The sequence below is a fragment of the Pan paniscus genome, chromosome 5, assembly GCF_029289425.2.
Source record: "Pan paniscus chromosome 5, NHGRI_mPanPan1-v2.0_pri, whole genome shotgun sequence".
Taxonomy (NCBI): Eukaryota; Metazoa; Chordata; class Mammalia; order Primates; family Hominidae; genus Pan; species Pan paniscus.
The window spans coordinates 187,581,603-187,593,620 of record NC_073254.2 but is presented as its reverse complement, the minus strand read 5'-3'; the positions used below and the strand labels follow the sequence as shown (position 1 = coordinate 187,593,620).

The following is a 12,018-nucleotide window of genomic DNA, read 5'->3' as shown; positions in this document are numbered from 1 at the left end:
GAGGCAGGAGAATCGCTTGAACTGGGGAGGTGGAGTTTGCAGTGAGCCGAGATCATGCCATTGCACTCCAGCCTGGGCAACAGAGTGAGACTCTGCTCAAAAAACTAATAATAATAAAAATAAATTATTCATCATTTATCTAAAATTCAAACTTCACTGGCCATTTTGTATTATACCTGGCAATCCTAGTTATAAAGCCAGATGATTAGAAAATACTCTCTGTAGCTCACACCTGTAATCCCAGCACTTTGGGAGGCGTTGGCGGGCGGATCACGAGGTAGAGAGATCACGACCAGCCTGGCTAACACAGGGGGAAACCCCATCTCTACTAAAAATACAAAACATTAGTCGGGCGTGGTGGCAGGCGCCTGTAGTCCCAGCTACTCGGGAGGCTGAGGCAGGAGAATGGCGTGAACCTGGGAGGCAGAGCTTGCAGTGAGCCAAGATCCTGCCACTGCCCTGCAGCCTGGGCGACAGAGTAAGACTCTGTCTCAAAAAAAAAAAAAAAAAAAGAAAAGAAAAGGAAAGAAAATACTCTCTATAAATCTCATGAATATTTTATAGATTATTTGCATAGAACATGTTTCTAAACAGATTCAATGTAACATACACTGAAAAACTGCATTCTGCAGAAAAATTCTACCCCAATGGCTCCAAAGAAATCGTGTTTCCCGACGGGACGGTGAAACATCTCAAGGATGGACAGGAAGAGACCTTATTTCCTGATGGGACAATCGTAAGGGTGGAAAGGTCAGTAATGTCAGACAATGCAAATTTGAAACATCCCCAGTTTTTGTTTATTTAATAATTTCTTTATATTAATTTAAGTTTTTGCAAACATTTAAGTGCTTGTATATAAAAAAAAGAAAATAATGTCATTGACTCTAGAAGTTTTGTCTTATGGCCTTGATTTGAATCCCTTTCTACAGACTGTGGGTTTCAAATGGGCTTTTAGGTATTTACTTCACCAACATTAGCTTCGTTTGAATTATAACCGTAAAAATCACTCCAGTCTTCAGTGCTCACCTCAGACCATGTGGTCTAGAAGCCCGAGTCTATTGCAGAACACATGCAAGCAGATGTTTAAGGCACACCAAGGAAGAGCTCATCAGAGCTGCTATTTCAATGCTAGTTTGTGCAGAAAGTAAAGATCCACTCAGCTGCCCAAGGGAGAGTGTGGGAAGTTGTTTTACACCTTCCCTTTCTTTCCTGATATCAAAGTGAACACGGAGCGCTGTGGGCTGTGTCTCCTCGCTGCCCCGCCTCCGCCCTTTCTCTGAGATCTGAGGTCTCCCGCTCTCACCATTTCTCCCCTGGGCAATTACAATAGACTCCCCCAGCTTCCTCACAGCAGTCAGAACCTTCCCTGTCACCTCTGGGGCCACTTTTCTGAAATGATTCAATGTGTGTCTCTGTCACTCCCTGTGTCAACCCTGCCGTCCCTCTCACCACCAGAGCCAGCTGTCAGCACAGGCTTCAGCCTGCAGGTGAGCAGATGCGGCTGACCTCCGGCCCTGCCTCCTGGCCCTCCCCACCTGCCCTCTCTCACCCACACCGTTTCTGCCGATTCCCTGAGCCCCCCGTGCACCTTTCCTGCCCCTGCCCGTGGCCTTCTGCACCCTCATCTAACGAGATTTGGAAGGAGGGCTCCAGACCCGGGTGGGGGCATTATTCTGTGCTCCCCCACCCCCCACTGGCCTCCACCCTGGCAGCATTGGCCCTGGCACAGGCCGCCTTACCATGTGTTTCTCCTCTCAGGAACGGCGACAAAACCACTGTGCTCAGCAACGGGCAGAAAGAAATCCACACAGCCCAGTTCAAGAGGAGGGAGTACCCGGATGGCACCGTCAAGACTGTGTATTGCAGCGGCTGTCAGGAAACCAAGTATGCCTCCGGGAGGGTTAAGATCAAAGATGAAGCTGGAAATGTCGTCCTGGACGAGAAGCAGATGAGCCCTCAACACGCAGCATCACATGGGAAATGCCAATTGCAGATTTTTGCTAAAACAGACAAAAACTAATAACATATTAGCTGCCCTAAATGATCTTGGAGAGCCACCAAAACTTTAGGACTACCCAAGTCATCTAGAAATTGCAAAGGAAAAGACATTCTCTCCCCTATTTAGGAAACTTGGTTAGAGCAGCACACGTCAGAGAACAGGAGGCTCACAAAAGAACGATTTTCAGTGCCCCCAGCCAGGCTGCACCCTCTTTGATCATCACAGGGGCCATTTCCGCCTTGTGATGGACCCAGGAGGTCTCTGCAGAGCAAGTGCCCTTGGACCAGCTGATTCACAAAGTGCTGAGCCCCTCTTCCCTGTGTGGCCCACCCCAGGCACGGCTCATTCCTCCAGAATTATAGAAGCTCATCCTGGCCTGTTCCCCTCTGGTCACCAACACCCCTGTCCTCGCTGGGACAAGAGGGAGACAATTCTAGTCACTACAAGGACACCCAAGGGGCGTCCGAGTCAAGGCTCCAATAGTGCAGTTATCATGGCCTCTCGCAGCCCGGGGAGCATGTCGCCTCCTGAAACTCGAGATTTCTTAAATCCCAATATAAAAATGATAACCAGTTACTTATTTCTTTTGTTGTTTTGCAGGCCACCTAGAAATACAAAATACCAATTCACCTAATTTTTATACTGAAATGTAGATGCCCCCAACATGTTTTGGAAAGAGATAATTTCTTGAAAATCTTATCAGAAGATGCATAGTTAATTTTTTTCCGTTATGTACTCATGTTTTTATGAAATACAATACCATATTTTAGGGCCAGGGATTATTTTAACCTTAAAATTGTGCATGCGTCATTGTAGTCCTCAATATTTGGTAATGCTATTTAAAGTGACTCAAGAAGCATGTGCTATCTGACTTTGAAGGAAAAAAAAGGAATTCTACTACAATTACAGTGGATGGAGGCCTTTTCTTTTCAGATGAATGCTAAAGCAATGCAAGGTTTGTTTGTCAGGCATAACTGGCAAAACAAATCCATTATTAAAAAGCTACTTTGCATTTGGCTGAAAGAATGGACTTGCCTATTGCTTTGATTGTTTTGAATCAGCTTATACTAAGAATTGTCACTGAAGCAAACAAAATGATACACAGCTGTACTCAAAAAATGCACTTCTCATTATCTGTGGGAGATCGGGGAAGAAACAAACATGCAATTTTATCAGGAAGCCGTGCTCAGGCATCAGATCACCTGCCTGACTGGAAGTTTTCATTAAATATCATCTGCAGTACACTCTCCAATAGTGATGGGTGTAAAATCTGTCATCCAAATAGGATTAATTCAGTGTGCGCATTCGGCGGGAAGCCCTTCGTGGAATATACATTCTGTGATATTGGGAATCAGTACAAGCTTATTAAAACAACACTTCATACTGATTTGCAAAAAGCCAGAATTTACTTTTAGTTCTTAACAATCTCCCGAAGGCTTCTTATTAGATGTATAATCTGATTATATTTATTACATTAATTTTGAGGAAGGGGTCCGTATTTACCTATTTGCAGGCACATTTATGCACAAATTGTAAACAAGCACATTTACTTGTTCAAAAAGGTAGCATTAAGACAATCACGAAACAATGACAGAGTATAAAGGGCTGGAAGATGGGGTGAGTCACACCCATCTGAGCCACTGTCTACTGCCACCTTGGAAAAAACCCTCAGCTGTCCCCCACTTCCTTTTCCCTAAGTGGGTGACACTTCATCCCCTGCTTGGCTCAGGGATGCTGTGGGGATGGGTGAGAAGGGACCAGGACAGAGTCGTCTCGTCCATTCCACCCAGGTGCTGCTCCTGAAGGGAGTCTCGGGTGGGGCCCTCCTGTCTCTGCGCATGGAGTCCTGTGGGCTCCATGTTTTCCTAAGGAGCACAGGTCCCTCTCAGAGCATGGGCCCCCAAGTTTCATGGCCATCAGGCGCAGCCCCTCCCGCCCCTTCTCTCCTGCTCCTCATGGCCGACATCAAGCAGAAGGCCCTCCCTTAGGTCAATCCTGCTTCCTCCGACTCATCATTCCTTCTGCAAACCTTCCTTGGCTCACCCTGCTCCATCCCCAGGCTAAAGCCCCCAAGTGCTCCCTGAACCCCGCACCCCTCGGGTCCTCCTCACACTGTATCCCAATGACCTGGGGACCTGCCCGTCCCCATCTAGAGAACACATTGAGGATGGAGCTCAGTCACCTTCACCTTTTCTCCCCAGCAGCCAGAGTGGAGAGTGGAGCCTCAGAGGCTCTGGAGCAAACGAAGAGGTGAGAACATGGAGAGGGGCCTCGTGAACTGTGATTATTGGTGTTAAAGTGAAAGGGATTTCAACATTGAGGATGGAGCTCAGTCACCTTCACCTTTTCTCCCCAGCAGCCAGAGTGGAGAGTGGAGCCTCAGAGGCTCTGGAGCAAACGAAGAGGTGAGAACATGGAGAGGGGCCTCGTGAACTCTGATTATTGGTGTTAAAGTGAAAGGGATTTCAACATGGAGGCTGACGCCCAAAAATGAGGACTCTGATGCTCAGTTTATCAAATTCACCTTTGAAACAACCTTTGCTTGAGCACTTAAAGATTGATTCTAATTAAGTTGTCTTAATGAATACTGCAATTATAGGTTTAGCATGGCTGATTCTTTTGAACAAATACCTTATACAAGAGACACAACCAAACAATTCAGATTATCACCTACTTCTTACCTCCACTTTGAACCTACTCTACAACATTAACCATTTTCTCATTATTCTATATTTAATTTTTATATTTTCCTAGAATTATTACTGTAATTATATTTTGTTGTCATTTTTACTTCTTTCCCTGCTTTAAAAAGAAAAACAGAAATTCTGTAGTTCGTCTTGCTGTAGGTGTGGGTGTGACAGCGGAAACTGTGTTACTCTCTGGTTATTCCTCCTCCAGCATTTTAAACTCAAGTCACTGGACATCGTATTCAACATTTTATGGTTAAACCTGACATGCTACATTAGCATTCTTGTGTTTCTAATGAACGCCGTTCACAAATGTTTTAGTTTTTTGCAACCTGGGATCAGGCCACATCATGACTTTCATTGCCTTTGTGGGATCTTTTTTCCATTAAAAAATTTAAACACGTAAGTTTTGTTAATGCTTTTGTATAAAGGTGGATATATCAATCGTGTATATTGAAACATTTTCTTATACCTAAGAGTTTATTTGTTTCCTTCTGATTTTTAAGAGAAATTAAAACATTTTCGTGGGTTCCTAAAAGTATTGTGGGCCCTCATGTGCCTGAGGGAGACGCTGGCCCTGCCTGGCCTCTCGACTTGTATATTTGAGTCTCCCCTGCCTGGTGTTCCATCATGCGTGGTCCTGGCCTTCTGAGACATCAGCAGAGCTGGGGTTGGTGTTGGAAACACAGGCATTCTTCACTTTCCGAATGCGCAGTGCCTTCCTGGAGAAGGCTCATCCTGGAAAGGCAGGGTGGGGCTGCAGGGCAGCTCTCCGGACTCACGCTCGGGGGTCCTCAGCCATCTCTGCTGTCAGGTGGCACCAACGGGATCGACTCTTATTTTTTGCTCTTGGCTCAATGCCCATTTTCCCCCAGGCTACTTGGCTTTCTTGTGGTTTCCCAGGTTTCTTATCTGCATCTGCAGATAGATACAGGTTTATATCTATACTTTAGAAGCAGACAATGGAAGGAGTAAGACCACATTCCTCATTTATTAAAGGGAATAAAATTAAATGTGTCATTATATTCTTTTGTATCACAACCATCTTTGTATATAACTTTTTTCTTCTGAATATCATTTTCAGTTTGTAATCAACTTACTTCAATTAACCATATTTCATTATTTATTTTTTATTATGAGTTGATTCTCAAACGACCAAAACTTTTCTGTCTTTGTATCACTTCCCAAGTGTCCTTGCTTGCTGGGAACACACAGCACCTGGCAGGCTGCACTAGCTCCTGGGCTGCTGCCTCACCTTACAGGCAGGCCTTGGGGATACTGTGAGGCCACCACAATAAAGCCCATATTGCAACAGAGCAAGTCACACAAATATTTTGTTTCCCCGGTGCCTATAAAAGTTTGGTTTATATTATACTGTAGTCTATTAAGTGTATAATAGCATTATGTCTAAAATATGAACATATCTTAATTTAAAAATAGTGTATTGTTTTTAAAAATGCTAATGATCATCTGAGTCCTCAGTGAGTTATAATTGTTTTGCTGGTGGAGGGCCTTGCCTGGATGTTGATGGCTGCTGACTGATCAGGGTGGAGGTTGCTGAAGGTTGGGGTGACTGTGGCAATATCTGAAATAAGACCACAATGAAATTTACTGCACTGATTGACTCTTCCTCTCATGAAAGGTTTCTCTGTAGCATGCGATGCTGTTCGATAGCATTTTACCCACAGTACAACTTCTTTTAAAATTGGAGTCAATCCCCTCAAACCCTACCCACTGCCTCATCAACTAAGTTCATGGAATATTCTAAATCATCTGTTGTCATATCAATAATGTTCACAGCATCTTCACCAGGAGTCAATTCTATCTCAAGAAACCCCTTTCTTTGCTCAGTCATAAGAAGCCACTCCTAATCTGTTCAGATTTTATCCTGAGATTGCAGCAATTCAGTCACATTTTTAGGCCCCACTTCTAATTCTAGTTCTTTTGTTATTTCCACCTCATCTACAGTTACTTTCTGCACTGAAGGCTTGAACCCCTCCAAATCATTCATGAGGAATGAAATCAACTTCTTCTAAACTCCTGTTAATGTTGATATTGTTTCTCCTCCCATGAATCATGAATGTTTTTAATGGCATCTAGAATGGTGAATCCTTTCTAGATGGTTTTTAATTGACTTTGCCCAGATCCATCAGAGGAATCACTATCTATGGCAGCTATAGCCTTTTGAGATGTATTTCTTAAGTAACAAGACTTGAAAGTTGAAATTACTCCTTGATCCATGGGCTGCAGAATGGATGTGGTGTTAGCAGGCATGAAAGCAACATTCCTCTCCTTGCACATCTCCATCAGAGCCCTTGGGTGCATTGTCAATGAACAGTAATATTTTGAAAATAGTCTTTTTTTCTGAGCAGTAGATCTCGACAGTGGGCTCAAAATATTCAGTAAACCACTCTGTAAACAGATGTGCTCCCATCCGGCTTTGTTATTCTACTTATAGAGCAAAGACAGAGTAGATTTAGCATAATTCTTTTTTTTTTTTTTTTTTGAGACAGAGTTTTGCTCTTGTTGCCCAGGCTGGAGTACGATGGCATGATCTTGGCTCACCGCAACCTCCGCCTCCCGGATTCAAGCGATTCTCCTTTCTCAGCCTCCAGAGTAGCTGGTATTACAGGCACCCACCACCATGCTCAGCAAATTTTTTGTATTTTTTTTTTTTTTTTTAGTAGAGACGGGGTTTCTCCATGTTGGTCAGGCTGGTCTCAAACTCCTGACTTCTGGTGATCCACCCACCTTGGCCTCCCAATTTAGCATAATTCTTAAGGGCCCTAGGATTTTTGGAATAGTAAATGAGATTGACTGCAATTTTAAGTCACCAGCTGCATTAGCTCTTAGCAAGATACATCCTGTCCTTGGAAGTTTGAAGACAGGCATTGACTTCTCCTCTCTAGCTATGAAAGTCCTAGATGGCATCTTCTTCCAACAGAAGGCTGTTTCATCTACACTGACAACCTGTGGTTTGGTGTGGCCACCTCCATCACTTACCTTAGCTAGGTCTCTGGATAACTTGCTGCAGCTTCTCCATCAGCACTTGCTGCTTCACCTTGCACTTTTATGTTATGGACATGGTTTATTTCCTTAAACCTCATGAACCAACCTCTGCTACTTTCAAACTTTTCTTCTGTAGCTTTCTCACTCCTCTCAGTCTTTGTGGAACTGAAGAGAGTTGGGGCCTTGCTCTGGATTAGGCTTTGGCTTGAGGGATCCATATCAGCAATAAAGCTGTTTCACTTTCTTGTCATTCATGTGTTCACTGAAGCAGCACTTTTAATTTCCTTTAAGAGGTTTTTCTTTGCATTCACAACTGAGCTAACTCCTGGGTGCAAAAGGCCTTGCTTTCAGTCTATCTTAACTTTGAACAGGCTTTCCCCACTAAGCTTAATCATCTCTAGCTTTCGATTTAAAGTGAGAGATGTGTGTCTCTTCCTTTTACTTGAACACTTAGAGGCCGTTGTAGGTTATTAATAGTGTAATGGGAATAGGGAGGCCTGAGGGGAGGGAGAGAGATGGGGGCAGCTGGTCAGTGGAGCATGTGGAACACACGTGACATTTATTATGTTTTCTGTCTTACGTGGGTGCAGTTGTTGGTTCCCCAAAACAATTACAAAGTAAAATCGAAGATCACTAAGTACAGATCACCATGACAGATATAATGATAATGAAAAAAATCGAAATATTACAAGAATTACCAAAATGTGAAACAAGAGATATGAAGTGAGCACAAGCTGTTTGAAAACGGGACCCACAGATGTGCCCCAACGGAGTTACCACAAACTTCCAATTTGTAAAAACAGGTGCAGTATCTGCGAGGCACAACAGAGCAAGGCGCAATAAAACGAGGTCCGCCTGTGCGTGCAAACCCCTCGCAGGGAGGCTGTAAACACAACGTAGGAACATCGTGAAAAAGCCGGTTCTGGCACTGGGCTACAGAGGACGCTGTCGGGTAAACAGGTCATTTCGCGGCGCAAAGCAGCTCACAGCGCGTCTCTGAAGTAACGCGGTTAACGCGGTCAGATTCAGCTTTTCAACACGTGCCGTGCCACAAACTGGGTCACTGAAAACCGCGGAAGTTTATTCCTCCCCCCCCCCCGTCCCCGGACCAGGTGGGTTGCGCCCTCAGGGAGCTGAGCCGTCCCCGTGAGGCCCCTTCGCTGCCAGCACAGTTCAGCTGTGCCGTCCCCAGCGCAGCGGTGCCTGTAGCTGGTGCGCGGAGGAATCGTGATAAGAAATGTGCACACATCGTCCAGACAGACGGCCCCGTGAGTCTCCGAACAGAAAAGAGGGGGTCGAGGCGGAGTCCTGAAGGCTAGGCTTGCAGAGGCGGGAGAACCAGGCAGGGGGCCACGGGCCTGCGGGGCTCCAGACAGCGACAAGGGCGGCGCCCCCCACACGCCTGCGCTCCCGGAAGGCCGAGTCTGTCAGCGCTGCCTGCGGTGTGTGGCAGCTGCGCGCTCCTTCCCTGTGGGGCAGAGCTGGCTGGAGCCACCGCCTGCAGAAACTGGGCTGTGTCCTCCGCTCCGGGGAGGGGATCGTGGCCAGTGCATGCTGAGTTCCTTGTGTTGCCTGCCGCAGCCCACAGCGAAGTCACTCTGAAGAGCATCTAGCAGGCCTGCGCTTCTGCTTCTCGTTGCCTTCTAGGCGGCTCTGACCTTGACACCCCTTTCCTCTTCTGCTTATGCCTTCGAATCCTACATTAAGGGAAATGGGGATCCTGTTTTGAAACCCAATGAGAAAGAACCACAACCCTCAACTTCAAAACACTTCCAGTCTCCTGAAGGTTTTTTAGATTCAGAGATCTCCACCCATTTCCCAGGGTCCTTGAAATATTTCCTGGAGCCGCGCCTCTCGCAGTGCTCTGGCTGGAGACAGCAGCGGGGGCTGTCTTCCTCCGCGTCCTTGTGAGCACCCAGTTTGGGGTGGAAGAGTCAAAAAAAAAAAAAAAAAAAAACCAGGAACGCCCCACCCTGTCGTTCTCAGGCTCCCCCAGCTCCCCCGGGCTTCCTCTCTCCACCTCTGGTCTTCCTGAGTTTGTTTGATGGGCACTGCCCGAGGTTTCCGGTTGCACCTGCGGGACGGAGGAAAACACGCGCCTGTTCCATCTTCTTAGGAGGGGAAGTCTGAGGCTTTTTGAATGACCACCGTGTAGCGCCTTAATTCTCCTTCACTTTCAGCGGTTTTGTCTGCCCCACCTCAGAAGGACCGTCTGTGTTCTTTCCTCCATAGCCCGGGCACCGAAGGCACATGCCGTGCATACAAATTTCCTGTCTCGTCTCAGACTCTACGTGAGCTCGTTATTACTTCAATTTAATCTGCGCACGTTTCACCCTAGGAGAGATACTGCCAGATGTGGCAGCTTTTCCTGACAGATGGCCCGAGGCCATTCTTGCCCTAAAACTTCAAATGCTCACATAAAACCATCCTTCCTAACAACACAGGTTTTCCCATTTCTGTGAGGTTGACCTTTACACCTGAAGAGTCATCGAAACCCAGCTAGTGATAAAGACGTGAAGATTTCAAAAAAACGGAGGGAGAATGGAGTCTGGTCTCTGGTTTTCAAGCGATTCCAGTTGCTTGATTTAGTCTCATTGGAATGTTTGAGCATTTGAGGAAAAGGCCCTTAACTCTATTTGCCAAACCCCATAAAGTAGGAGCTGAACTGACATTTAAAATCGGAGCAGCCTTGACGGGCTTGCATTCTTACTTGCGTCCTTTAAATCTTTCCTGGAACAGAGTTGAGAGCGTATAAATGTATAAATGCGTGAAAACAGGCAATGAACAAAGTGTTCATTCCAGTCTCGTGTCTAAATTCCCCGGAACATGTTTTTTCTCCTGCCTGTTCTCTGAACTCCATGCAGGTCAAGTCACAGCCTTTTTTTTTTTTTTTTTTTTTTCTTTTTTCACAGACTCTCACTCTGTCCCCCAGGCTGGAGTGCAGTGGCGCGATCTCAGCTCACTGCAACCTCCGCCTCCCAGGTTCAAGCAATCCTCCTGCATCAGCCTCTGGAGTAGCTGGGACCACAGGTGCACACCCCCACGCCTGGCTGAGGTCATAGGCTTTGTCAGGTGTACCCGCAGTCTCCCTGTGCACCCAGCCACGGTTAGAGGTCACTGTCTTGATCCTGGCGGTGACCCTTGCTCTTTGCAGTTGCGCCACCCACTCTGCATCCCTACTTGCAGCAGCTTAATCTGGCCTCTTTCAAAATAATTTCAACCGAAAAAGTATGCCGCGGGGAGGAGCCAAGATGGCCGAATAGGAACAGCTCCGGTCTACAGCTCCCAGCGTGAGCGACGCAGAAGACGGGTGATTTCTGCATTTCCATCTGAGGTACCGGGTTCATCTCACTAGGGAGTGCCAGACAGTGGGCGCAGGCCAGTGGGTGCGCGCACCGTGCGCGAGCCGAAGCAGGGCGAGGCATTGCCTCACCTGGGAAGCGCAAGGGGTCAGGGAGTTCCCTTTCCGAGTCAAAGAAAGGGGTGACGGACGCACCTGGAAAACTCGGGTCACTCTTACCCGAATATTGCGCGTTTCAGACCGGCTTAAAAAACGGCGCACCACGAGACTATATCCCACACGTGGCTCAGAGGGTCCTACGCCCTCGGAATCTCGCTGATTGCTGGCACAGCAGTCTGAGATCAAACTGCAAGGCGGCAGCGAGGCTGGGGGAGGGGCGCCCGCCATTGCCCAGGCTTGCTTAGGTAAACAAAGCAGCCGGGAAGCTCGAACTGGGTGGAGCCCACCACAGCTCAAGGAGGCCTGCCTGCCTCTGTAGGCTCCACCTCTGGGGGCAGGGCACAGACACACAAAAAGACAGCAGTAACCTCTGCAGACTTAAATGTCCCTGTCTGACAGCTTTGAAGAGAGCAGTGGTTCTCCCAGCACGCAGCTGGAGATCTGAGAACGGGCAGACTGCCTCCTCAAGTGGGTCCCTAACCCCTGACCCCCGAGCAGCCTAACTGGGAGGCACCCCCGAGCAGGGGCACACTGACACCTCACACGGCAGGGTATTCCAACAGACCTGCAGCTGAGGGTCCTGTCTGTTAGAAGGAAAACTAACAAACAGAAAGGACATCCACACCGAAAACCCATCTGTACATCACCATCATCAAAGACCAAAAGTAGATAAAACCACAAAGATGGGGAAAAAACAGAACAGAAAAACAGGAAACTCCAAAATGCAGAGCGCCTCTCCTCCTCCAAAGGAACGCAGTTCCTCACCAGCAACGGAACAAAGCTGGATGGAGAATGATTTTGACGAGCTGAGAGAAGAAGGCTTCAGACGATCAAATTACTCTGAGCTACGGGAGGACATTCAA

The 12,018-nt window shown here is 46.9% G+C and overlaps 2 protein-coding genes across 5 annotated transcripts in view; one reads left to right on the top strand and one right to left on the bottom strand.

Annotated features, from left to right (window-relative positions):
• LOC100985237 (T-complex protein 10A homolog 2) overlaps positions 1-5,089 on the top strand; it is a 29,093-nt gene extending 24,004 nt beyond the window's left edge. For 2 of the 3 annotated variants that reach the window (XM_055114330.2, XM_055114331.2), the window contains 2 exons: positions 633-750; positions 1,759-5,089. In XM_055114330.2, coding sequence (XP_054970305.2) covers positions 633-750; positions 1,759-2,020 — 380 coding nt within the window. In that variant the 3' untranslated portion in view covers positions 2,021-5,089. The remainder of the gene's footprint in view (positions 1-632; positions 751-1,758) is intronic. The other variant, XM_055114332.2, reaches the window with a different exon arrangement.
• Positions 1-12,018, bottom strand: part of TTLL2 (tubulin tyrosine ligase like 2) — a 40,208-nt gene that overhangs the window by 1,467 nt on the left and 26,723 nt on the right. Inside the window, exons 6-7 of one of the 2 annotated variants that reach the window (XR_010112549.1) lie at positions 1,740-2,000; positions 611-722 (exon numbers count right to left, since the gene is read on the bottom strand). The gene's annotated coding sequence lies outside the window, so the exon portion shown is untranslated. Of the gene's footprint in view, positions 1-544; positions 723-1,739; positions 2,001-12,018 lie in introns of those variants that run through there. The other variant, XR_010112550.1, reaches the window with a different exon arrangement.